The sequence below is a fragment of the Bombyx mandarina genome, chromosome 15 (assembly GCF_030267445.1).
Source record: "Bombyx mandarina strain Sakado chromosome 15, ASM3026744v2".
Lineage (NCBI taxonomy): Eukaryota > Metazoa > Arthropoda > Insecta > Lepidoptera > Bombycidae > Bombyx > Bombyx mandarina.
In genome coordinates this window covers 417,310-443,713 of record NC_143221.1, presented here as the reverse complement: position 1 = coordinate 443,713, position 26,404 = coordinate 417,310, and the positions used below count along the sequence as shown (strand labels likewise).

Genomic DNA, 26,404 nt, shown 5'->3' with positions numbered 1-26,404 from the left:
TGTCATAGTTTAAATGATTTGTCAACCTTTTTCTTTCTCTTTAATGTTATTCGATTTTTTAATGATTTATAATTTGTAAGCTTTTGGTTTAAAAAAATATGGTACCTTGGCAGAGAGCCCACGTAAAAGATCTGTCCGGTGGGTTTCCTGGTTCGGATGAACATGGAGATGTCGAGCGCGGCCAGCACGGCGCGCCGAGCCGCCTCCCCCACCAGCACGCGCACCGCCGAGCCGCGCCGCGCCGCCTCGTGCCCGAACGTCGCCGCCGTGTAGTCTGCGGGAGGGAGCGCGTCACAAGGGTCGCCGCGGGGGGTCGAGGGGGGCGGGGTGTCGGCGGGGTACGTACTGTACTGGCAGGTGTCTCCCAGGTGCGGCCGCGGGCAGGTGCACAGGAAGGAGGTCCAGTGGTCGTGGCAGCGCCCCCCCGAGCGGCAGGGGGAGGGCTGGCACTGCGGCACGCGGGGACACGCCGCCGTCACGCCCGCCAGGCGCCACACCGGGCCCTCGCCCTCGCCCTCTCCGCTCTCCGGCAGCACCTGGGGAGGCGCACACGTTACACGCCGCACAGGTGTGGGGTTACATGTGGACAATGTAACATCATACCATAACAGTCTGCGTACTGACCCACTGTCCGTTCACGACGACATCTTGGAAGCAGCCGACGAAGAAGTCAGGTCCGTGGGTGAGGGTCGCGAAGGAGGAGCCGGCCCTCCCGAGCCGCGTGGTGGGGAACGACGTCACCGACGAATTGTATGCCTCGATCTGGCTGATGGGGTAGATGGTCTGCTCTTCGTTGGCAGCCAGCACCAGGTGCGAGGAGTTTATCGTCACGAACACCTGCGGCAGGGATGAACTGGATCGTCGCGGGCCCCCAGCGGGACAACACTTTGCGTGTAAAAATCATTGGCGCAATGCAACGAAGGGTCTGCTCTCGCTGTCCATGGGCCCAGTACGCGGCGGGTCGGTTACCTGATTTATTTTTGTTTCGATAGTATCCTTTATAGCGGAGTCTAGTGTTCATCAGTAAATAGTACATTGAATCAGTTTCATTTAACGTAACGTGGTGCAAGGTGTGGTGTGTGGTGGTGTGGTGGTGCAGGAGGAGTGTGAGACCTTCTGCCAGTTGCTGTCGTTGAGGTTGGAGCCGATGAAGACGCCCTCCCACTTGTTGAGCAGGCTGGAGTGCAGGTTGAGGCGGCCGTTGGACAACTCGAGGAAGAAGTAGGTGAGGCCGATGCCCATGGCCAGCAGCCCGTCGCCCAGCGTCGTCTTGAAGCGGAACGAGATGTCGTAGCCCTCCTCGCGCGAAGTGTTCACCTCCGCGTAGCTGCTCCTCTCCAGGGACATGGTGGTGATCTGTTGGCCATTACAATTCCGCTCACATACTACCTGTTATTGTTTCGTTTTAGTAGCGTGTGATCTAGCGATACATGTATACGGTAAGTCCTGTATGCGTCCTACATACAAATAATTCTGATATTGATGCAGATCAGACTCAGGTTCGTTGTTTTGAACGAACTTTTCGTGTTGCCGAGTGAAGGAGTAATATTGTGTTATTAAAATTCAACCCGCTAAAACCAATCGGCGTAATGAATGTACAATTCACACACAAACAGGCAGTGCGCTCGTACACTAGTTCATGCAATAGAACAAGATGTGTCGACCTTCTCGCAGGTGGTGCCGTAGAAGCCGTTGGCGCAGGAGCAGTTGAAGCGGTGCTCGGTCTCGTCGCGCAGCCAGGGGTGGCAGGAGCCCTGGTTGCGGCAGGGTTGCGCGGCGCAGCCCTGCAGCACCACGGAGCAGTTCCGGCCGCCCCAGCCCGCCGAGCACGAGCAGTGGTACGTGGCGCGCTGGTCCACGCAGCGCCCGTGCGCGCACGGCTGGTACCTGCTCACACCGCAGCCGCCAACTCACATCAACAACGCAACTATTTCATATATGAAGGAGGAACATGTGGGCGAGCCAGGGCTCAACCACGAACTGCTTAGCAAATACATCTACTACCGGAACATAATCACAATCGGCTAAGAAGATCCGACAAGAAACTTAGCAGCCTGATGTATGGGTTGGGTTTCACGTCGATTTCTTCATAGAGTTCGACGAGTACGGTTATCGTGGTCCCTGTGCCCGCTGCTAGTTCTGAAGCTGCAGGTGTCTACTGACACTGTTAATGTTCAATGGAGAAAACAAAAAGCACAAAACCAAAAGCTTACTAAGTTTACGAAATTTCTCAATAACAATGTGAATGTTCAAACTTCGTTCACGAGTGCCCTTTCCGGGAACCAAGCCGCAGTGTGCCCTCGGTGTCAACTATGGTATACACGAGCTGCTAATCTGGCGTTAGTACCGCGCAAGAGGATTTTGCTGACGTGAGGTATGAGTGAGTGTTCTGTAGTTCTCACATTATTGGTAGAACCCGTTTTGTGCAAGGGGACGAGAATCGATCGAGTCCAAACGTAAGGCCATTGTCCCATCTCCCAAAATTTCATTCAAATCTGATGTATAATTCTATTACCACACCTTGGGCGGGTCTAGACAAGCACAAATTGTATAGTCTTCAGACTCTTCTTCTTTCAGGTCTAAATGTATCCTAAACTAGCGACCCGCCCTCGCTTCGCTTCGGAAACATTAAAACACACATGAAACCAAAATAAAAAATAAAAAAAAAAATAAAAAAAAGTAGCCTATGTTCATCAGGGACAATGTCGGCTTCTAATGGAAAAAGAATTTTTCAAATCGGTCCAGTAGTTTCGGAGCCTATTCGAAACAAACAAACAAACAAATCTTTCCTCTTTATAATATTAGTATATATGTATTTAATTATTAGAGCCTCGGCTCAGAGAACTGACTGCAGAGACACGACCAAGTCTGCGAGACAGTTCAAAGTTAGATCTGGTTTGCTTAAAGATCACGAACATTTTTGAAGGAAGCTTACACATCATCATCATCATCATATTCAACAGCCCACAGTCGTCCACTGCTGGACATAGGCCTCTCCCAATCTACACCACTGAGCCCGGTCTGCTGCTCTCCTCATCCACTTCTTGCTTACACCTCGACCCCTAATTAAAGCGTACCTCTGGCACTCGTCGATCTCGATCTCGCAGTGGTCCCCCTCGTAGCCCGGCAGGCAGTCGCAGGAGTAGGAGCCCACGCCGTCCACGCACTTGCCGTGTCCGCACGGGGACGACGCGCACTCGTCGATGTTGAGCTCGCAGCGCGCGCCCGCCGTGCCCGCCACGCACACGCACTCGAACCTGCGGCAGCGCACCGTGTAACCATGTAGCCGCCACGTAGCCGCCACGTAGCCGCCACGTAGCCGCCATGTAGCCGCCACGTAGCCGCCATGTAGCCGCCACGTAGCCGCCACGTAGCCGCCATGTAGCCGCACTCACCCGCTGGCGTCGTCGATGGCGAAGGGCTGGTAGAAGGCGGGCGGCAGCAGCATGGCGTCGTGCGGGCCCACCAGCACGGGCGGCGCGTCGGGCGCCAGGTACAGGCTGGCGTTGCTGCGCTCCAGACACACGCCGCCGAACTTGCAGGGCTCGCCCTCGCACTCGTTGATGTCCACCTCGCAGTTCTTGCCTGGCGACAACGCTGCACGTCAGTCGGCGCCGAGGGGGGGCGCGGCCGGCGGGCGGACACTCACCCGTGAAGCCGGGGTGGCAGGAGCAGCGGTAGTCGTTGAGCTCGTCCACGCAGGTGGCTCCGTGGCGGCAGGGCGCGGGCGCACACTCGTCGATGTTGACGGAGCAGTCGTCGCCGGTGAAGCCGGTGCCGCCGCACTCGCAGCTGTAGCCGTTGAGCGCGTCCACGCAGCGGCCCCCGTGCTGGCACGGCTGCGACTGTGTCAGTAATTGTCAACTCAATGTATCAACTGAGGATACCAGTCGTGTTGTTCGCGACATTAAATTATTATTGTTAAGTAGACTAATTGACGGTTCACTTAATAATAACTAGTTATCAAAACACATCACAAAGTGAATATCGGAGACAAGGGCTCCGTCCTGAGCGAGGGGTGCCCGACCCCTGCTTCGTCCTACGCCCCAGGTCAGCAGCACCTGACCTAATTAAGCAAAGTATGAACACAAGTGGCGGGACGCACCTCGCAGTCGTCGATGTCGACCTCGCAGCGCGGGCCGGTGAGCCCCTCCTGGCACTGGCACGAGTAGGAGGCCACGCCGTCCACGCACGTGGAGCCCGCCGCGCACGGGGACGCCTCGCACTCGTCGATGTTGACCGAACAATCTTTACCTGACGGCCACAACGCGAAGGTTAATGGTTGCGCAGACTGACGGACAGGCACTTCCGTCAACCGCGTAGGAGACGACAAGTTCTGCCGAGGGTCCGGCAGCTCGGCACTAGAGGGAAGTAAGACTCTGGTATCGAGGAACAAAGCTCGTAAAATATAGCCGTGCGGTGGAAATAATTAACCTGAACTTAATCTGTGGTATCTATTAAATTCACTTAATACTATATCTCATATAAACATTTGTAACAAAAAAAAAACAATAATACTATATTAGTTAGTTAAGTAATCCGACTCTAATTAGCTACCATTTTCTCTAAAATTAATAAATAATATACACAATAAACAAACCTTCAAAGCCCTCCATACAAACGCATTCGTAATTATTCTCCAAGTTCTGACATGTGCCGCTGTTTTTGCACGGCGACGAGAGACATTCGTCGATGTCTTGCTCGCAGCTATCGCCCGTATATCCTGCACGAACAAATATGCATAAATCAACTGATATCACAGACGGAAAATAAGAAAAAATTGCAACACCTACCTGGCCTACAATAACACTGGTAGGAGCCTGGTGTGTTCACACAAACCCCGTTGTTGCATATCTTAGGCTTCATGGCGCATTCGTCAACGTCTGTCTCGCAATATCTACCTAAAAAACAATTACTTGTGAATGATAAATTATATAAAAATATTTCAATAATTATTTAATGGTTTACCTTTGACAAACAAAAACATGAAAACCAATTTTACGTGTGCCATGTTAGTATGTGCTAAGTTAATTAAGTTATTAAATTTACAATTATAACGTCGAAACGATTCAAAGTTAAATTCATTTGCACATATTTCACAATCAGTTTACTCAAGTGTTGTTCCAATAGTGAACCGGCTGCAATAATACATCATTAATGAGAGGGGACGTCAAGGTGAGATAATTGATGACATACTATATCTTCGAGACTGTATTGTATAGATTTTTAATTACAAAAGAATGTATTTTAAGCAATAATTCTCATAAAACATTGTTATGAATTGTTCTTTCTTGGATTACTAAAAACCGGTTTTGTTATGTATCCATTATTCATCTTATTCGTTAGGCACTATAGACAATATTACTTTGCTTCATCTGTCAAATTCAAAATTTAAATGACATTAGCGAATCAAATGTCAGTTTCTTGTAGTGCAGAGGCCGATGTGTAGTAATTGTAAATTGTCGTTTTGTAAAATTAAATTCCAGCTATCAAGTGTATAATTATGCATATACAATGTACCAATAGGCAATATAAATGTATAACATAAACTGCTTCGCATAATAATGATTCATTCAGTGAATAATATATTGAGGTTATGTCGAAGATGTATTTTTTTACAAAACAGATGTGTAAATCACACAAGTGCAGCTGAAAAGTTAGAAAGTGAGCGGAAACAAAATAAAAATAAACAGTTCGCATCATTACTACAAGAATATAAAGACAAAATTACGTTCAATTCATACTTGGAACATGAGAAATTGGAGCTCGGTTACTTCAAGTATTACCTAAAAACATTAAAAAGTGCACAGAGACAACACATAAAAGAATTTAGGGAGAAGTCCTTGCAACCAATACCAGTCTCACTGCAGTATTATGTCGACAAAGACAAGTTACTCAGAGATGATTTAATTGAAAATCAGCCTAATAGTGAAAATGTGTTCCAGTTACCTTTTGGAAAACCAACAAATGTGGGCCTAGGAAAAAATGAGGAAAAAATACAAAAAATAAATGAAGCTAATGCAGAAATAAATAAGGAAGCAGAATTTAATAGATCCGGTATTGAAAAATGGATGACTAATTATGAATATTTTGATGATGCTAAATATAAAGATTTTGAAGACAATGATGAAGTGAATAATGAATGGCATTCCTATTATGGTACTCCCGACCCTCTGGCAGCTGTATCAACAGTACCATGTGGAGGTTGTGGTGCTCTCTTACACTGTAGTGACCCTGCCATACCTGGATACTTGCCAAGTGAGATTTTCAAAGGTCGTGATAATGATGAACTAAAAACTATAGAGTGTCAGCGATGTCATTTTCTAAAGGAGTACAATATTGCATTGGATGTCAGTGTCGATCCTGAAGAGTATGAGAAACTGCTACAGTCTATTAAGTACATAAATTTTTACACCTTTTATAAAATAATAATTATTGTGCTGTATTTTCATCTTTATAATACATGATGAAAGCCCAAGTAAAATTCAAGATAATATAATACATAAATACATTTTTAAGACCTATTTCAAATGAATAACATAAATAAAAGTTGAATGTTGCTTGTTTGTAAGCACATTACTTCAAAAACAGACTGAGTATTTTATAATATTCATACCATAATTGTTCTAGTAATGTTTTTATTGAAATAAATTCTGAATTCTGATTACAGGTTGTAGGACCTCTTGTGAGTCCGCACGGGTAGGTACCACCACCCCACCTATTTCTGCAGTGAAGCAGTAATGTGTTTCGGTTTGAAGGGTAGGGTAGCCGTTGTAACTATACTGAGACCTTAGAACTTATATCTCAAGGGGGGTAGCGCATTTACGTTGTAGATGTCTATGGGCTCCAGTAACCACTTAACACCAGGTGGGCTGTGAACTCGTCTACCCATCTAAGCAATAAAAAAAAACTCAGGAAATTTAAAAAAGGGTTCTAAAAATAATCACCAGCAATTGATTTTAAATTTAACAGTACAATGTCTGTTGATTCAGATAGTCTATACTTCTATACTAATATTATAAAGAGGAAAGATTTGTTTGTTTGTTTGTTTCGAATAGGCTCCGAAACTACTGGACCGATTTGAAAAATTCTTTTTCCATTAGAAGCCGACATTGTCCCTGATGAACATAGGCTACTTTTGTTAATTTTTTTTTTTTGTTTCATGTGTGTTTTAATGTTTCCGAAGCGAAGCGAGGGCGGGTCGCTAGTTTGTAATATTTTGCTATGCACTGTAAACTCAACATACATAATAATATATAAGAAGTTTACATACATATGTGTCTTTCAATCTTGATTTTCTATTATTTCATTCCAATGCTTCAAATACATTTTTTTCATCCCTTTTGACTGGGGTATGAATAAAATAGAGATAAATTGTTGAAGTATTTTTCATGACACTAGTGTTAAAGCTTGATTTCATTATTACTTACAATGTCGAGTGGATTGCGTACTAAGTGCATAAACTACAACAACAATCATATTTCATTGAACATGTGCCAATGATCATCTCATCCAAGGTATTCAATTGTTATTGTATAGCTATAATTGTTAGATAACGGTCCATGAAGCAACTAGAGAGAAAGAGATTTTACTAATTTAATCTATAATCATTTTAAACAATCAAAATCATAATTATAGTTTACTGAAATGTTAATTTTCCTGCAAAAAGCAATTTGGGTGTTGATAAATACATATATTATGAACTCAGCATACAAGTATATACACTCACAAAATAGAAGTACATACACACACACACACACACACACACACACACACACACATACACACACACACACACACACACACACACACACACACATCACACACCAAAGAAAAGTTCACATATAAAATACAAGTATATGATCTAAGTTAAAATTTGAACTAAAATTCTTGTTTATTTCAGGCATGTAAAGTCTTTGGTTTTATTAATGGTGGACCTACTGGACTTCCCATGTTCATTGTGGCCTGGTATTGTGGACATCATAGGTACAAAAAGACCCATCATTGTCGTTGGAAACAAGGTAATAACTAATAAATACATTTCCTGTTTAACACTAGAAGCACTATGGAAACAATGTGCAAATTCTTGTCTTGAATGAAGTAATGCCGAAACGAATCTGAATTCATGTTGTGGCCCTGTTGATCTAGTAGACTGACTTCACATACCTCTTCCTGTACTATGCTGTATTTGTTCTGTATGTAATAAATAATAACAAACTATAAACTAATTTCTGAATTGTTTAGATAACAGAAAAAGCTCCAGTTTCACCTAGTGTTAAGTTGTCACAGGAGTTCATAGTTATCATAACCCACACCCAGCACCGAACTTGAGATATGAAGTCATAGTCTCAGTTGTATTGTGTGACAGCAGTCCCACCCTTCAAACCGGAATGCATAACTGATCGATAGTAAGGTGGCTTACAACTCTCCCTACCCTAGGAAAATTTATAAATTTTCGGTTATGGTATATTCTCCAGGTGGATCTCCTCCCAGGCGACAGTGTAGGCTACCTGAAGCGAATCAGAGAATCTCTCATCACAGAGCTGAAGAAAACCAAACTCAGTGAAGCCAATATCCAACATGTGGCACTCATCTCTGCCAAAACTGGCTATGGAGTAGAAGATCTAATTTCTGCATTATTTAAAAACTGGCTTTACAAGGGCGATGTATTCTTAGTGGGGACTACCAATGTAGGGAAAAGTTCACTATTTAATGCTCTTCTTCAGTCCGATTACTGCAAAGTCCATGCCGTAGATATCATCAAAAGAGCTACTGTGAGTAGATGGCCTGGAACCACACTCAATCTCTTGAAATTTCCCATCAACAGACCATCGGGCTGGAAAATATATCAGAGAACAAGAAGGCTTCAATCTGAGTCAAAAATTATGAAAATCGAAAAGGATATACGTAAGGGGCAGTTGCACGGGCAAGTCCCGAGAGAGGCTCCGGCGCTCATAGGGCACATCGGTCGTACATTCTCGGAACTACACGAAGATCCGAACGATACGATAGCTGAAAAACGGAATTTGATGGTGCTGGACGAGAAACACGAACTGTTCGCTCGAAGTCGATGGTTTTACGATACACCAGGGGTCATTCACCCGGACCAAGTGCTCTCGCTTTTGAGTACCGAGGAACTGCTGCTGACTATTCCGAAGAGATTAATCAGGCCGCAGACTTACTACATTCATAAAGGCAATACGATTTTTATAGGAGGGTTGGCGAGGATCGATCACGTGAACAGCTGCGAGCCGTGTCGGTATACGATATTTTCCTCCGAGACTCTGCCGATCACCGTGGTTAATACTGAATACGCCAATGAGATATACGACAAGTTTTTGGGTACAGAATTATTTGCTGTGCCCTCAGGAGGTGAAGAAAGACTGAATACCTGGCCGGGGCTTACTAAACGGGTCGAACTCTTTGAATTCACCGGTGAAGGGTTTAGAGTTTGTTGTGGGGACATAGTGCTGTCTTCGATAGGGTGGGTGTCTCTTACTGCTCGAAAGGGAGCCAGGTGCAAGGTCAGGGCTTGGACACCTGAAGGTAGAGGCATACATAAGAGATACCCTTCCCTGTTACCGTATGCTGTAAATTTAAAAGGAAAGCGAGTCCGAGATACCCCTGCTTACATGGTCGGGAAAACGTTTTCTGAAGACAAATAAACTAAGTAGACAAATCCGGTTAATCCTGGTACTTACTGTGCAAGTTTGCAATTCCAGACTTTTTTTTTTGTAAAAAAAGTACAAATGCAAATTAGTTTTATTTGTAGTATTATACATACAATGTTCATAAACTGATTTAGGCTTGAATCAGCAATGTCATACCTGTACATGCATATTATGTAAAGATAAGACTAAATAAATTAGGTTTATTACATATGCTTTTCTTTTTTAATTCAACACGTTTACGTGTCCCTCGAGGTTGACGGAGACGTAATGTAGTTACCGTTGTATCCGGGGCTGCAGGCGCAGGTGAAGTGCTGCGCGTCGAGCGGCGTGCAGGTGCCGTTGTGGCACGGCGCCCCCCCGCACGGCCCCCCGCCCTCCGCCGCCGCGCAGCTGTACGCGCCGCCAGACTCCACGCACTCCTGCGGTCCCCCGGCCCCGTTACAAACGAACAACATACGTTCATTTTTACACGCTTTATATTAGCTTCACTTGTATCTATGTTTGTATGTTTGTAACTCACTCCTTTAGACGCGATTTTGACCCACTTTAAACGGCCAGATTTCATTCAAACTTTGTAGATTTATCGAGGACCGATGACAATGCACTAATTTGATAAGATTATTCCATTATTCAATTTGCAAAAAAAATTAACTAAAAAATGACAAATAAATAATAGTTTAAAACTAAACTAAATTAAACTAAAAAACACGCTTTATATAAAATTCAACTAAAAAATAGTAAAGAAATTTTAATAAATTTAAATTGAAAATAGTGTATAATATATTTTATTGTAAAAAAAATCGTGGGGTGCATGGTGTTATCTATATACATATATAAAAATGAATTGCCGTTCGTTAGTCTCGCTAAAACTGGAGAACGGCTGGACCGATTTGACTAATTTTAGTCTTGAATTATTTGTGGAAGTCCAGAGAAGGTTTAAAAGGTAAATAAATATGAAAATGCTCGGAATTAAATAAAAATAACAATTTTGTTTTTCCTTTGATGTGTACCCCGTCGTACGGATTCCTTTTGTTTGTTTTAAGTTTATTTTATACAAAAGTAGGTATTTTGTTTATCGATTGAGGCACTACGAAGTCTGCCGGGTCAGCTAGTTAGTTATAAATATTTTTCTGACAGATATGAGAAGAAGAATTATTATTTCAATAATATCTAAAAAAACTTTTTTTTAAATAAAATATATATATTTTTTACACTATTTTTAATTAATATTTATTACAATTATTTTTTTATTTTTTAGGTGGATTTTCTATAAAAGCGTATTTTGTTAGTTTTTTTTAAACTATTATTTATTATTAAACAAAATGTGTTTTGAGATAGTGGCAAGTAATTAGTAATGATATAAAGTAGGTAATTCAAGCACCGGTCACCGTTCTCGTCGAACCCGTCGCTTGCGACGAAGGGCTCGACGAGTAAATTAACTCCCAGACACAGCCCACTGAGTTTCTCGCCGGATCTTCTCAGTGGGTCGCGTTTCCGATCCGGTGGTAGATTCTGCGAAGCACGACTCTTGCTAGGGTTCGTGTTAGCAACATCGTCAGGTTTGAGCCCCGTGAGCTCACCTACTAAAGTTAGGGTTACGCTGATATAGCCTCTCAAGGCTCTCAGCTTAGGTAGAAAAAAAAAAAAAAAAAAAAAAAAAAGATATAAAGTGGACTCAATGTAAGCTATTTGACATTCGGCGTAGCGCAGTGTAGCTGTAACGAGCAGTAGCGTGCGGTGGGGTACCTGGTGCTGCGGACAGGGCACGGAGCGGCAGTCCTCGCACGCGCCCCCCTCCCCGCCCTCGCACACCTCGCACCGCGCGCCCCCCCACCCCGCCTCGCACTCGCAGCGGAACCCTCCCGACTGTACCGAACATTCATTATATTTATTAAGTAATTTATTAGTTACTGAGTCGACTGGACTCTGATCCAAACAATTACTGGTAGTAGTAGGGCTTCAAGTGAGTCCGCGAGGGTAGGTAACTAACACCCTGCCTATTTCTGCCGTGAAACAGTAATGCGTTTCGGTTTGAAATATGGGGCAGTCTTTGTACGGTAAAAAACTGAGACTTATATCTCATGTCTCAGGACGAATGGCAGCGCCTACGTGATGATGTTCTCAATAACCGGTGGGCCGTGAGCTCGTCCACCCGTCTTAGCAATAAATAAATAAATATACAAAAAACAAAACAAGAGCCTAAACTGGGATGTCCAATAACTTATAAATATTATCTATCGATCTTCAAAGAAAAAATCTACATTTTATTGAAAACAGAGTTTAACATTATAAACATATTTCATGAGTTTAATTTTCTCTTAATTGCAATATGATTTTTATATCGATTTTTTTTATACATTTCACACACATCGAACTTTAAAAAGAAAGAAAAGAATTGTTTATCGTCAATTATTTAAATTGTTCATAATGTTCGCCGCGCGACCCACCTCGTGCAAACGTTAAGATTGAAGACCACTTCGAAAGTGTTAGCAATTAACATTAACATTTTCAATTAAATCAAATTTTTATGCGCAGAAATAATGAATGGTAATTAGCTGCTGTTTTTCAATATTAATATTGTGCTAAATAATAATCGATTTTTTTAAATCTATGCGTGTGTATGCTATGAAGCATTTCGCGCACACTGAAAACACCTGAATACCAAAGGACTACCTCAAGCAACAAGGGGGTAGGCAGAGGGCAGCAAGGGAACAGTAGGGGGCACACTCACGACCAGGTCCACGCAGCTGAGGGCGTGCAGACAGGGGCCGGCCGCGCAGCGCTCGGGCTGCGGGTCGGGCGCCGCCCTGCCCCCCATCTCGCAGTACGGACCTGCCAGCGGAAACTCACTGCATAAGATTCTTTTTAACTCTTCGTATGTGGTCAAGTCTTTTTATTGGGGTCTACATATCTATAGTCCATAGATCAAGCGATCGCGTTAAGTCAAAAATCTTAATCCAGAAGCGGTCAGATAGATTTATATTACATTAGAACTCCTTACGGCTTTTAGCGTTCAATAATACAATAGACATCCGACCTCATGCCTCTAATGTCGAGCAGTAGCTGCACGCACCTCGGTACCCGGGCGCGCACGAGCAGTTGAAGTGGTCGGGGCCCTGCTCGCACGACGCGCCGTTGAGGCACACGCCCGCCTCGCACGCTGACTCCGCCCGGGAACAGTTCGGGGACAGGCCCGCCGCTCCTGGGGACCAGGGGGATCCAGGATAGAGGCAATAGAGGAAAACACACGTGTTATGTATAATTGGTATATTGTAATAACTTGGTTAATAACAATTAGTAATTATTTTGTTGTGTATCGAGCGAGTCCCGAGCGTGGCCCCGCCCCTTCTCAGTGACGAATCGACGCAATGGTTATTAATTATTAATACGTAAAAAAAATCATTAATATTACTGATTAATTTGCAGACATGTATAAAACTCTAAATCTTTAACTTGAACAAGTGACGTAAACTTACAAATCCTACATTTCGATATGGTGTTGTGTGGAAGAGCTCAGAGTACCGTAACGCAGTGCCATAGTTACCGTAGTATCCGACGTCGCAGACACACACGGCCGGCCGGGGGACCGCACCTCCGGAGACCGCGCCCCCGGAGACCACGGCACCGGGGACCGCGCCGGGGGAGCCCGCACCCCCGGTCCCCGTGGTCGATGATCCTGTTGTCATGATATTAAATCAAATTATTTAGGAAATTTATTTTTGAATCTAATGAAATGAGATTAGACGAGGTAAAAGAATTTCCAGTAAAATGTCGAAATTTACCAAGATTTCAGTGCACTTTTTAAAAGTACCCACGGAGCCAGGTCCGACTGCTCTGTTTCTTTTTCTCCCGCACTATGTACTGTCACACAAATAAACCACAGTCACTACAATATTAATGTTGCCAGTCCCCGGAAGACGCCAGCATGAAGTGTTATTTGTATCGGTACAGCGGCTGTCTTACTTCAACCCAGATTCACTCATCGAAGGGTCTTGTGCCATATTCTACCACAAAGAGTAGGAATCTGGTAGATATTCAAGTAAAAATCATAGACAGCATAGCGAGGAGCAGCAAGCCGGGGAGGCTATTGCCGCATACCGCATATACATTGAGTTATAAAAGGACCTGCAGCTGAGCAGTGCGACCGCGGGGGACAGGCGAGGTCGGCGCAGGGCGAGGGGGGCGCGGGGGCAGCACACAGGGGCGGGAGGTAGCCGCGCGCACACACGCACCGGAACCCTCCCCCCTCCTCCACGCATGCCCCTCCCGCTCCGCAGGGTCCTGACGCACACGCCGACATCTACACAGATATGCCAATGCATTATTCATGTAGAACTAATAACGATACCAAAAAGAACACACAGTATTAAGTTGAACGTACAAAACAAACTTAGTGAATATCAGACGTTCTGAAGACCTAAGACCTTCAGCGGAGTCAGGGCTGGCGCCCACAGACTAGCTATATATGCACCGGTCGTGAGGGACCGATCCCGGACGAGGTCAACAGGTTCTTCAGACAATAACGTTAAAGCTTTGCACACATTTGGTGACGACGCCCCAGTCTCCGGAGAAGGGAGAGTTCTGTCTCCACTGTGATTGTGAGCTTCCAAAAATATAAAATTACGAAAATGACAAGTTTCAAATTTCAGATATTAAAAATTTGGTAATATACAACTAACGGCTTGGTATTATGAGAGACTCCCAATATGAAGGAACCGCGGTACAAAACATAAGCTCTTAAAATGTATTCGTTCGTACATATAGTTATTTAGTGTTGGCGCACACGATCCTACTTATATCTACCACAAACCAATGCACAATGACGTCGTTATTCTAGAAGAAATAATAGTTTAAAACAACCAACCAAATACGCTTTTATAGAAAATCCAACTAAAGCACCCCACACTTTTTTTACAATAAAATCATTTTTTCTTACACTATTTTTAATTCAAATTTATTTTCTATTTTGTTAGTTGGATTTTCTATAAAAGCGTATTTTGTTAGTTGTTTTTTAAATTATTATTTATTTTTCATTTTTTAGTTGACTTTAAATTTTTTCAATATTTATTTTTAGTATTGAATTGTCATCGGTCCTTAATAAGTATACCAAATTTCAAGTTAAATCGAAGTTTTGAAGGGGTCAAAATCATGTTCAAAGATTCCGTTACATACTAACATACACACGTCTGAAACTAATAAAAGCGTATTAAAAAGAAAAGTGAGTGTAAGTGGTACTGACCCTGTGGCAGTGCTCCCCGGTGTAGCCGGGCTGGCACGCGCACACGAACCCGCCGTACGTGTCGTAGCACACGCCGTGCCCGCACAGCGCGCGGTCCTCCTCGCACTCGTTCACGTTGGTCTCGCAGCGGGCGCCCGTGTACCCTGCGCACCACACACGCTCAGTCGACGCTCGCCCGAGGGCGGGGCGGGGTGGAGGTGAGGTTGGGGGGGGAGGTCGCACTGACCTGTGGCGGTGCAGTCGCAGGTGTAGTTGTTGACGGCGTCGACGCAGCGGCCCCCGTTGAGGCAGACCGCGGCGCCCGAGCACTCGTCCACGTCCGTCTCGCAGTTACGGCCCGTGTAGCCTGCCGCCGCAGCCACAATACATTATCCGATTAGTATCCACAGGTCGCGGGCAGGCGAGGAGCTGCTGATAGCACTTCCTCGACATCCGCCAGTTGTAAGCATTGCCCTCTAGTTCAGGCAGTAGTAGTCTATGTACTCCAGTGATCGCCTGACATGAGTCGTGAGATCGTTTGCCCCTCTTAGCTAAAAAGAGCATATCGAAATGATGACGTCACCAGAGGACGCAGGCTCAGCGCATCATTTGTATCGCTAACGCATCATTTCAATAAGTAATATCTACATAACACAATCTACATCTCACGAGTGCTCACGGTCAACAGTCTGCAAAATACTTGCATTAAAATCAACTAAAGTGAGCATAAGCTAAAGTAATTTAGCCAGCTTTTTTTATTTTTATTGCTTAGATGGGTGGACGAGCTCACAGCCCACCTGGTGTTAAGTGGTTACTGGAGCCCATAGACATCTACAATGTAAACGCGCCACACACCTCGAGATATAAGTTCTAAGCTCTCAGTATAGTTACAACGGCTACCCCACCCTTCGAACCGAAACGCATTACTGCTTCACGGCGGAAATAGGCGGAGTGGTGGTACCTACCCGTGCGGACTCACAAGAGGTCCTACCACCAGTGATTACGCAAATTATAATTTTGCGGGTTTTGATTTTTATTACACGATGTTATTCCTTCACCGTGGAAGTCAATCGTGAACATTTGTTGAGTACATATTTCATTAGAAAAATTGGTACCCGCTTGCGGGATTCGAACACCGGTGCATCGCTACACACGAATGCACCCGACGTCTTATCCTTTAGGCCACGACGACTTCAAAGTCATTTTATATTAAGTAAGACGCTGTAAGTTTCAGTGACGCTAGCTGAGGACGGTTACCTGGCGGACAGGTGCAGAGGTAGGTGTCGCCGCCGGGGGGCACGCTGCAGCTGCCGTTGTTCCGGCACGGGCCGGCCACGCACAGCGGGTCCAGGGACACTTCCAGCTCGCAGTATGTACCTGGGGCATTAGGAAACGAGGTCACTGAGATTCGTGGCCGTGATCGATAATCGATTTTCTAACGTTTTAATTGAGTTAGGGGGATTACTGAGAAACAAATATTGACATAGAAATACTGAATAAATGAAACATTAATAGAATCGTCTTTCAAATGAGTGAAATAGAGTATTGTCAGTTATGTGGCTGGGGACATTTTTAAGGAAAAGCTTACAGATACACAAATTCCGAAGAACAGATTCGGTTTATCGAGTTATAACGTTGCTCTATGGTAGATGTTCAGTTTATCGTTAGCTACCGGTGTAGAAGGGACCAAGTAAGTAAAGGTGTCGCAGAAAGGGTACCGTGGTAGCCGGGCGGGCAGTCGCAGCTGTAGTCGCCGCGGCCGTCCTCCACGCAGCGCGCGCCGTGGCGGCACGCGGCCGACGCGCAGGGGTCGCCGGCGTCCACCTCGCAGTTGTTGCCCGTGTAGCGCGCCGTGCAGTGGCACTCGTACCTGCGGCCCCACCACCGTCTCACGCGCTTGTCTACCCTACCCTACTTACCCTCGCGCAGAAATATACTCTAAAGGCTTCGTCAAACAGAACGCGTACTTAGTGCTGCGTTTTAACATGGCGCTCTATACATGTCACACAAATTGACTAGATGAGCCCAACGCTCCTTGACGCAACGTAACGCCAAATCATAGTGCCTTTCGATAGCAGTGTGAAAATTTAAAAGTATTAAGATGTCGAGTGATTCAGATGTGGCATTGTATAAACATGGGTATTTCCTGACTAATTGTATCAATTTTTCGGGCAATATCCAGTATTTTAATACACATTAACTCGGACGCTAAAATAAAAATTGTAAAAAATTACAACGCCAGACGTCAAAGCGTCCTAACGCCAGAGCGTTGCGTACTTATAGCGCTGAGGCTCTGTTTGACTGTATGTTACCATAGTAGTACAACACATCTCGGCGTCATAGCGCGCCGTCAGTTTAGCGTTCTGACGCGCGCTAAGTACGTGTGCTGTTTGACGAAGCCTTTACGCTCTGACGCGCGCTAAGTACGTGTTCTGTTTGACGAAGCCTTTACGCTCTGACGCGCGCTAAGTACGCGTTCTGTTTGACGGAGCCTTAAAGGTACGCGTCCATGATTTCACATAGAGCTGCGTCCACTATCCGCGTCGCCCGCACCGAACGCCGGCATTTATGAGCAAAAAATACAAAGCAAAAGAAAATCCGTTGTGTGCGGACCAATGGACGCGTACCTTAAGAGTACGCGCGTGACACACTTGCCATCTCCTTCACACGCTTGCAAATGACGGTGACGTCATAAAACATTACGTTCGCCCGCTCTTTGTCGTCTGACAAGCAACCCTCTCACCAGATTTAAACGTTTCAATCTTATTCCGTTACTGTACTGATAAAGCTTTGCTGTTGCACTAACATAAGTTTTGAATATAAAAGTAAGAAAAACTTCAGCTTTGGCTAAAACTTGATATCTGTTGGGAACTTGCTGGACGCGTTGAGTGACAGAGTTACATTATCAAATGTAAATACAAGATCACTGTAGAACAATTAGAAGACAATTTAAATACAAAAAGCTTCTGTCGTCATTACCGGAGCCCAAGACATCACGAACATACCGGATCTGAACACCGGGAGGGTCGCATCATTCGATCCGAGTACACGCCGCGTCTCACCCATTAGACTACGACGACTGTGGAATATTTCTTTTATTGCCATTTTTAGTGTACAATAAGAAAATATTGGTAAGGTACCTGTCGTGTCTAGATATACAAGTGCCGTGTCTCATGCAGGGCTCGTTGTAGCAGTGGTCCTTCGGCGGTATCCTCAATACGTCCTTCCTGTCGATACCTGTAATCAATGTATGTTCAAGTTAGCATGGCAGGCTACATTTCAAAAACCATTTAGCTAGTTGTCATATCCGATGGGCACCAGAGAATCTGTTTAAATACAATACTTCAAAGGTTTTTTTTCCAGTCAAAACTGGGTTATCGATATAGGAAAATTGAACTTACATTCGTCTGTGGTCAATGGGCAGTTTCCGAACACAACATTCCTGAGTTGTGCTCCGGCCGCGTGGAACTCGAGCTGAGGTCCTTCGTGGATGCAGCCGCTGAACACGTTGCCAACCAACACGACGGCCCCACCCGCCTCTAGCGCACCAGGCGACAGCAGCTCAGGGTTCCATGTCACGTTCGAAATCACCTGGAATTGAAGATCTCATCAATCATGGCAGCCACTTTGAAGCGAGTAGAAGCGAATTATTATCCTTCGATTAGGGAAGGGCAGGTCATCGTTCATATCTGTATGGTTGAGGTAGCATTATAGAGAAGCCTTTTACAATATTTTTCTATTACGGACCTCCTAATACTCAAAAGAAAAAAAGAGTCGGCTGATAATTGATTGACAGCTAAGCTCTAACCCGTTCAATTATCTTCCTTTAATTACAAGTTAAAAGTTTTAGTTTAAAAATATAACGAATTAAACAGCTGCACATAAGGTTTGTTTCGACTCCAATGGCCAGCGGTGTAACAGTTAACGACATGTATTCATATCAAAATGGTGGACAGTGCACACGTAGTATGGGGGGGCGCGGGCGCCAGCGCCAACGATACCGCGGCTGCCCTACCACAGCTAGCAAGAATTTCATTTATCGATTAAGATTTTTCTACTGTGCAACAGTTGACCTTGAGCATTTTAATCTTAGGTTTTACTTTCAAGTGATCAGTAGCATAGAAAATTTTGTTTATTACAAAACAAATCTACACACATTTTGGTAAATTTCTCAAACGAACATTTCCTTGACACAAATTTTACGGTTGTTTTTATTAAAGACCAGGAAATCAAAACACTTTTTTCGTAACTCGTAGATAGCGTTAGCGACGAGCACTTTATGAATTGCGAAAAAGCATGAAAATCGTCTGTCCGTTGAGACGCACAATTTAGTTTCTATTGTTATTCCCTTTACCAGTAACGTATTGAAATCGCGATTGAGCCGCGTGCTCTGCTGAGAGAGATATAGTATTGTAAATAAATTACATAAATCACCGTCATTAAATTTTTAAAATATAATATATAATATACACAAAAATACTACTTACATTAAACTAAATCTAAAATATAAATATCACAGCCTTCATTTTGAATTTTAAGAACAACATGATCGATTAGCTGTCCATAGTGAATGCACTTGATATCTCAGCTCAAGTTGGTCTGTAGACAGGAGCCTACAGACGATATACAAACATATAGAAACTAAGAAAGGTTCAAATTCGCTGATACCAGTAGGTATATACTGTATCCAAACCGGCCGTTCTCACCTGCGTGTCTCGATCCACTTCGAGCAGTAAGGACGGTGGGTTCGGTTTGTAACGGAGGGCGACCCAATGCCACCTGTTGTCCAGCGTTTCCTTCACCAGGCCCACCTCCCTGTGAGGCTGCGCGGGTCTTGCCCAGGACACGACCACTTGTTCATACAATGCGGTCACGTGTAACGTGTAACCTTCGAACCTTTGTGAAAATAGTTCTCCTCCTGAAATAACAGAAGATTTAATTTTATTCGATATTTTCTTTTTTTTTATTGCTTAGTTAGGTGGACGATCTCACTGGTGTTAAGTGGTTACCGGAGCCCATAGACACCTACGACGTAAATGCCGCCACCCACCTCGAGACATGAATTTTTGGGTCTCAGTTTTTACAGTACAATGTCACAAGTGTTCTTCATTAGACAAATTTAATCTGATTCACAACTCGACGAGTACAAGAGACGTCAATAGATATTCACAATCATTATTAGATACTAAAAGTGCACTTATTTTGAGTGCGAAATGCGTTGAATTTAGTATGTTAATATGCAACTTAGTATATTATAATATATTTAGTTATAATTCAGTAAGTCTAAATACATAAACAAATACAAGTTTATCTCGTTCGGCACACGTGAATCATAGATTTGCACAAAATTATGCAACTTGTAACCAAAACGCCTGCTAGCTACTCCACAAATGGGCCTCTTAGAAGAATAGCCTAGACAATTCTTACATTAGCTCGTCGGAACGTCTGCTGTCTCTGTAGACAATCAGGTGTTCAAGGTCCATTGAACGCGATCGCGGCCTAGCAGTTTGAATTGCGCCTAAAGCTTGCTGGTTCGAAGCTAAGCAAGTGCTCAGTTTATCTGAGCTCACATTTACGTGACATTGTGAGATATGTTCAAGAGTCTCTTCATTTAGCATAACTATTTATATACTTAAAAATATAATCGTGTCGTTTTTTGTAACGGGGTTGGGTAGTCATTTGTTTTTATTCCATAAAGTTGGAAGAATGATAGAAATTTGATACCAATTATGAATAATGGCCGTCACGCGTCGAACCTCGCGTCGAGGCTAAGCGCACGGATTTTTAATTCACTGTATTTATGTAGCTGTGCAGTGCGAATGTGCTGTTCCGCCAGATTATTGCGATACCTATTTACATATATCAAGTACCCTTTTCATGAAGATATCTATTAATGTTTTATTTATTTTGTTTTTTCTGACGGTAAAGAGTACTTAGCGTAGACCAAGTTCTTGTTTCGATTCTTGTTTCAATAGCAGGTTAGCTTAATGTAACATATCCAATTATTTTGACACAAAATTAACCGTTCACAGAATTACCGGTCGAATTTTCGAATGCTTGAAAAGAATGTTAACCACAAAGTTTAAGCGGCAATGGTATTATACCTAAGTGTAGAAACAGAAAATAAAAATAAGAGTAATTTAGGCTTTAAATCCCTTAGTACTAAAACAGAAGGTGTCAGTTAGGAAGCTTCTACAGATGGTAGGTCACGTTGTATGTCCTCAAGAGTTCTGGCATTGCTGAAGTCCATGAGCGACGGTAACCACTCACCATCAGGTGGGCCGTATGCTCGTCTGCCTGCAAGGGCAATAAAAAAAAAAGAAAAAAAGTAGTCTGCGTATCTCCGCCACAAGGCAATCGTGGGTTTCTCTTTGAACTTTACACCGTACGCTTGCGTCAATCAAGCCAATCGCTGGTGCCTCATCTGCTTGAAGACACAAGCCATACTCCGCCATACAGTCAAAAATAAAACATCACAAGTTATTCGAAGCGTATCTTTATGTCTGTGGTACATAACGCTAAAAATATTCAAAGTAGCAAATTATTCAAATGAGCATAATATGGTAATCAATACCGAATGAATCACACATCGAATTCCATGCGACTGCGTTTGATGATTTGAAACAAAAATATCATATAATATCAGAATGTGTTAATTTATCTAATGCATTCTTTTTTTGTATTTCAAGGCTAAAAACCATTTCATTTCTTCGTCGTAAATGACATATCGAGTGGATGGCACCGTTTAATAAAATCAAACCCGCGAAATCTATAAATATGTCGTTGCAATATGCATTACGAGTATACATCGGACGTCTTACCCACGACGCCACAGCCGCTTATATAAGCAGTACATTTGCTTCATTAATGAAACAGACAGAGGATACATATTCGTAAAATCAAAATATGGTGGACCGCATATATTGGAACGGAATTAAAAGAAACTCCTTTCTCCTAAGATCGTGACGTGAGTCGTATGGACCGGTTCGTCGTGACGTAATCAGGGTAACGAATGTGGGCGACGGAGCACACAACATATCGTTCACGTGTTAACCGATAGTAAACACGTAGTACCGCATATGATCGAATACTGTAACTCTAACTGCCACTAACACCGCCTACTATCGCTTGGTTCGTCAATTGTACTACAATTCGCAGCGTTTCCAATAATTTCTTTACTTCTCGTGGTCACGATCGACTAATTTTATTTTAGTTTTGAATTATTATTCAAAACACAAACAGTAATTACATTAGTAACAGTAAACAATAATAGTAAAGCACTTAAGGTAGCGGATCCATAATTGAATGATACTGTGACATATACGGTAGTAGCACTGCACCAGAAATGCAGCTAATTCGCATGTTTCAAAACACACGTTCAACTAGAGCATGGTATCGGGTGACTACTGAAGCATCTGACCAAGTCTATGGAAGTAGCTAATGACGGATGAACCTAAAATGGCGTCTAAGGCAAGAAAGGTTCTGTGGCGGGCAGCCATCATACAACGCAAGATATCTGACAGATGCCTGAATCTCACTTACGACATTTTCAAGATAAGCCTGCATATATACAAGTTTCGAACAACAACATTCGGACCGTCATGTCAGTCTACCCAGCAATATCATCCGCTCGATGGAAGATCTTCCCTTTGTCGTATATATTCCACACTGGTGACCCCGACGTGATATATCCAATATACGTAGATCGATAGTCCATATTCCACAGATTTAACACATATTTTTGTTGATGCCATGGCATGTAACACATTTGGTAGGCGGTGGTATAGCTGTGTTCCTGACATTAGTAAAGTCCCTTGAGCGACGCTAACCACTCACTGACAGATGGACCTTATGTGATCATCTGTTACAAAGGTAATTAAAAATAATAGTGTAATGGTTAAAAACCTTTCGTGTCATTGTTTACCTTTTACTTTACTATGAATGGAAAGGTCAATAAGTTTAATAATCAAATTGTTATTGAATTATTTATTACTACAACGAAAGTACTCGAGCGAGTCCAATAGATGCGTTAATACATTTCATTGAAGTGCACAACCGAACTATAAGTTACAAGCATTCGAGTGAATCCAAATAAACAATAAAAAATATATTTTTCCAACTTACCAACACAAGTTCTAAAACTAAGTCCAACAAGTTGCTTCAAGGAAATGGGCCTGGATAGTCTGATATAGGAGCTGCCGTTGAAGTAGGCCTCTGGTCGATCGGAAGGTCCGACGGGCGCCGCTGCGAAGCTACCAGGAGTTGTCGCCAGCGTATACGTCAGGAATATGAAGCAGCCTGGAACAAAGACGGACGAATTATAAAAACCATTAACATTGTGGAAACGCCTAAATCTCTTCGATAATCACAATATCTATCTGACGCAAATAATAATTTAATTAGCGTCTAAAAATTACAGTACCTTGCTTATACATAAAGATTTACCAGAAGAAGTTTCGCGTTTTGCACTGAACAAATCCAAATACAATAGATAGCTTCCCGGTGCCAAAGAGAACGAAAAAGCTGCATTTGTTTCGTGTAACTGTAGAGTTTATTGATACCACGACACACTCATGAAGTTTTTTAATTGCTTAGGTAGGTGGACGAACTCACGGCCCGCCTAGTGTCAAGTGGTTACCGGAGCCCATAGACACCTACGACGTAAATGCCGCCACCCACCTCAAGACAAGTTCTAAGTCTCAGTTAAAACAGTACAACGGCTGCCCTACCTTTCAAACCGAAACGCATTAACATAGTGTAACAGTTTTATGGATAGCCGCTATTGTCAGTAACTGGGGAGGCTTGTTGAACGGGGACATTCACATCGTGGAAGCCCTAGTATTAACTCTTTCGTAGATTTACTTAGGTCAAGAAAAACAAATAAGGCTATGACTGAAAGAATGGACATACGCAGTCATGAACTAATCACATGACTCCTCCAAGGTCTAAGTCACTTTCCGTCCGATTGGTTTCATGGTACTATTTGTTCACTGATGTAGAAATAGTACTGAAATATCATTGAACAACTAATTACTAACAACAACTTGTTTACAACATTTCTTATGGGTTGTGCTTATCCAACTATGCTGATAAAGATACTGGCTGTTGTATAAGGGTGCAAAAAAACAAAGTTTCACGTTATTTAGCACAATGTTCATGTTTAGATTAATAGCACTTGTCGTCCATGACCACAAACTGTAGTGACGAAAGATCTAAGTTTAAAAGTAAGCACATCTAAGTGAAAAATCGAATCCAAACAAATGTTATACCTTCATGTACTGGAGCCAACAGTTCCCCCAGTGGTGAAGGTAGCAACTTGAGATCTCCAGCACACTAGAAGTAGCGACCGGTTTAGGGTTTGCGACGGGCTTTGAATTTTAGTTTTTTTTTTGCTTAGATGGGTTGACGAGTTCACAGCCCACCTGGTGTTAAGTGGTTACTGGAGCCTATAGACATCTACAACGTAAATGCGCCACCCACCTTGAGATACGAGTTCTTAGGTCTCAAGTATAGTTACGACGGCTGCCCCACCCTTCAAACCGAAATGCATTACTGCTTCACAGCAGAAATAGGCACGGTGGCGGTACCCACCCGCGCGGACTCACATGACGTCCTACCACCTGTAATCACGCAAATTATAATTTTGCGGGTTTATTCTTTATTACACGATTTGATTTAGTTCACTAATATTTTTGGAATCTTCATATATTTTCATTTTGATGTGTTCTACATCTACCAAAATCTTCTTAAAGATTCTTATTTAACAAGCGCGAAATACGTTAATGACGTCCCATCTCGTCATCTCGAGTGAGGGTACGGTTAGGTCGAGGACAGCCTTCTGCCCCTTTTCCTGGCGAGAGCTTCGGACCGGTCGGACCAGTCCGGCTTAGCTTATAAAGCAGTAGTCGTACATCAAATAAGGTTATATCCGCTGCGTATTCATGATATAAGGGCTATTCTACCTTTCGAATCCCATAATTTAATTAAAAGGAGACGACGCGGACGGCACGAACAGTATCAGCGCGACACATGGTACTACAAAAACATTTCCTTCTGAACAACATTGCAAAGTGAGGATTTTAATCAACTATCCAACCTAAGCATTTTAGTTCTGCGTGTTCAATATTTTACATTATCTCATTAAAAAACTAATCATTAATATAACCGATCAACGAAAACTTATTTGAAATCTGTTTATTATTAAGGAAGCTGTCAGGCTTTTCATTTGATCATAGACATGGCGCACTGTGGTAAATAAAACGACGTCACTATCCGCTAATCTAATTATTACACAAAGATTTGCGTAAAAACCAATATTATTTATCGATTTCCCACCGAAAATTTCACATCAATATTTCAGCCTACCCTAGTTTATTAGCCTGATTGATTCTTCAATACTGTGTCTATCAGGCATATTTAACTCTCTCAAAGCTTGTGAATTTTAAACACAGCAGTATTAAGTTTTCCGCAATAATTCTGGAATAGCTGATTTTTTTACATTTACGCGACAATTCAATGATTTTGAATAGACCAAACTTAGTTTACCCAAAACCCAAAACCCAGGCCAAGCGCCCTAGAGATTCCACTGTGAGTGTATAACGTCATCGAATCGATCAGTACCGCAGAGCAGGCTGTTGGACACACAGTCATGCCGAATGTGTTGCACAGAAACCCACACCTGTAGCGCATAACCAGGTCACTAGCGAACGACGCGAGGTAACAGTGGAACGAGTCAGTTTCTTAACGTTTAAACACGATTTTTTTGTTAAATTCGGTGCTAGACATAATATGCGAGATGTTGCGAAAATCTGAATATGAATAGACAAGTGTCTGGTTTGACGTGTACGAGCAGGATGAAAACTCAATACGGTATTTATTCACGCTGCGCTCTATTACTGAAGGTTTGCGTTGCACAGTGAACATTTTGTCTCTACGTTTCAGTAGAGTCACATTAGACGTGTTCACGAGTAGATTCACTTTGAGCATGACCAGCACAATATTAAATACTGAATATAAAATTTCAATGAGATTTTAAATGCAATAAAGATAAAAAATAAAGATTTTTTACTGATGGTAGGGCCTCTTGTGAGTCCGCACGGGTAGGTACCACCGCCACGCTTATTTCTGCCGTGAAGCAGTAATGCGTTTCGGTTTGAAGGGTGAGGCAGCCGTTGTAACTATACTTGAGACCTTAGAACTTATATTTCAAGGTGGGTGGTGCATTTACGTTGTAAATGTCTATGGGCGTCAGTAACCACTTAACACCAGGTGGGCTGTGAGCTCGTCCACACATTTAAGCAATAAAAAAAATAGCGACGACATATTTTGATCGTAAATAAGTTTTGGTGCCAGTGAAAACGCTCTCAATTACGAATTTAATGTCTTTATACTTAGCTTGAGTGCTATATATAATACATCCTTGGCACCCATAAGCCACACTAAGGTTAAAAACCATAACGCCAGTGCCTAGAACGGTCTAAGGTTTGCGTGGGCGGATATTCTTTATCCTTATCGA

At 43.1% G+C, this 26,404-nt stretch overlaps 2 protein-coding genes across 4 annotated transcripts in view; one reads left to right on the top strand and one right to left on the bottom strand.

Moving 5' to 3' along the window:
* The window catches only part of crb (cell polarity complex component crumbs), a 63,318-nt gene that overhangs the window by 18,037 nt on the left and 18,877 nt on the right, over nucleotides 1-26,404 (bottom strand). For all 3 annotated transcript variants that reach the window (XM_089733403.1, XM_089733404.1, XM_089733405.1), the window contains exons 2-26: nucleotides 23,014-23,187; nucleotides 19,596-19,807; nucleotides 18,291-18,480; nucleotides 18,030-18,126; nucleotides 16,608-16,759; nucleotides 16,147-16,266; nucleotides 15,137-15,256; nucleotides 14,911-15,053; nucleotides 13,797-13,971; nucleotides 13,216-13,347; nucleotides 12,745-12,873; nucleotides 12,403-12,503; nucleotides 11,418-11,537; nucleotides 9,949-10,090; nucleotides 4,794-4,901; nucleotides 4,601-4,723; nucleotides 4,106-4,254; nucleotides 3,650-3,845; nucleotides 3,396-3,585; nucleotides 3,078-3,257; nucleotides 1,665-1,887; nucleotides 1,114-1,356; nucleotides 625-837; nucleotides 347-536; nucleotides 106-274 (exon numbers count right to left, since the gene is read on the bottom strand). In XM_089733403.1, coding sequence (XP_089589529.1) covers nucleotides 106-274; nucleotides 347-536; nucleotides 625-837; nucleotides 1,114-1,356; nucleotides 1,665-1,887; nucleotides 3,078-3,257; nucleotides 3,396-3,585; nucleotides 3,650-3,845; nucleotides 4,106-4,254; nucleotides 4,601-4,723; nucleotides 4,794-4,901; nucleotides 9,949-10,090; nucleotides 11,418-11,537; nucleotides 12,403-12,503; nucleotides 12,745-12,873; nucleotides 13,216-13,347; nucleotides 13,797-13,971; nucleotides 14,911-15,053; nucleotides 15,137-15,256; nucleotides 16,147-16,266; nucleotides 16,608-16,759; nucleotides 18,030-18,126; nucleotides 18,291-18,480; nucleotides 19,596-19,807; nucleotides 23,014-23,187 — 3,991 coding nt within the window. The remainder of the gene's footprint in view (nucleotides 1-105; nucleotides 275-346; nucleotides 537-624; nucleotides 838-1,113; nucleotides 1,357-1,664; nucleotides 1,888-3,077; nucleotides 3,258-3,395; nucleotides 3,586-3,649; nucleotides 3,846-4,105; nucleotides 4,255-4,600; nucleotides 4,724-4,793; nucleotides 4,902-9,948; nucleotides 10,091-11,417; nucleotides 11,538-12,402; nucleotides 12,504-12,744; nucleotides 12,874-13,215; nucleotides 13,348-13,796; nucleotides 13,972-14,910; nucleotides 15,054-15,136; nucleotides 15,257-16,146; nucleotides 16,267-16,607; nucleotides 16,760-18,029; nucleotides 18,127-18,290; nucleotides 18,481-19,595; nucleotides 19,808-23,013; nucleotides 23,188-26,404) is intronic.
* LOC114244228 (nitric oxide-associated protein 1) lies at nucleotides 5,408-9,879 on the top strand. Its single transcript, XM_028175981.2, has 3 exons — nucleotides 5,408-6,397; nucleotides 7,904-8,021; nucleotides 8,478-9,879. The coding sequence occupies exons 1-3, from the start codon at nucleotides 5,565-5,567 to the stop codon at nucleotides 9,663-9,665; spliced, it is 2,139 nt and encodes a 712-aa protein (XP_028031782.2). The 5' UTR covers nucleotides 5,408-5,564; the 3' UTR covers nucleotides 9,666-9,879.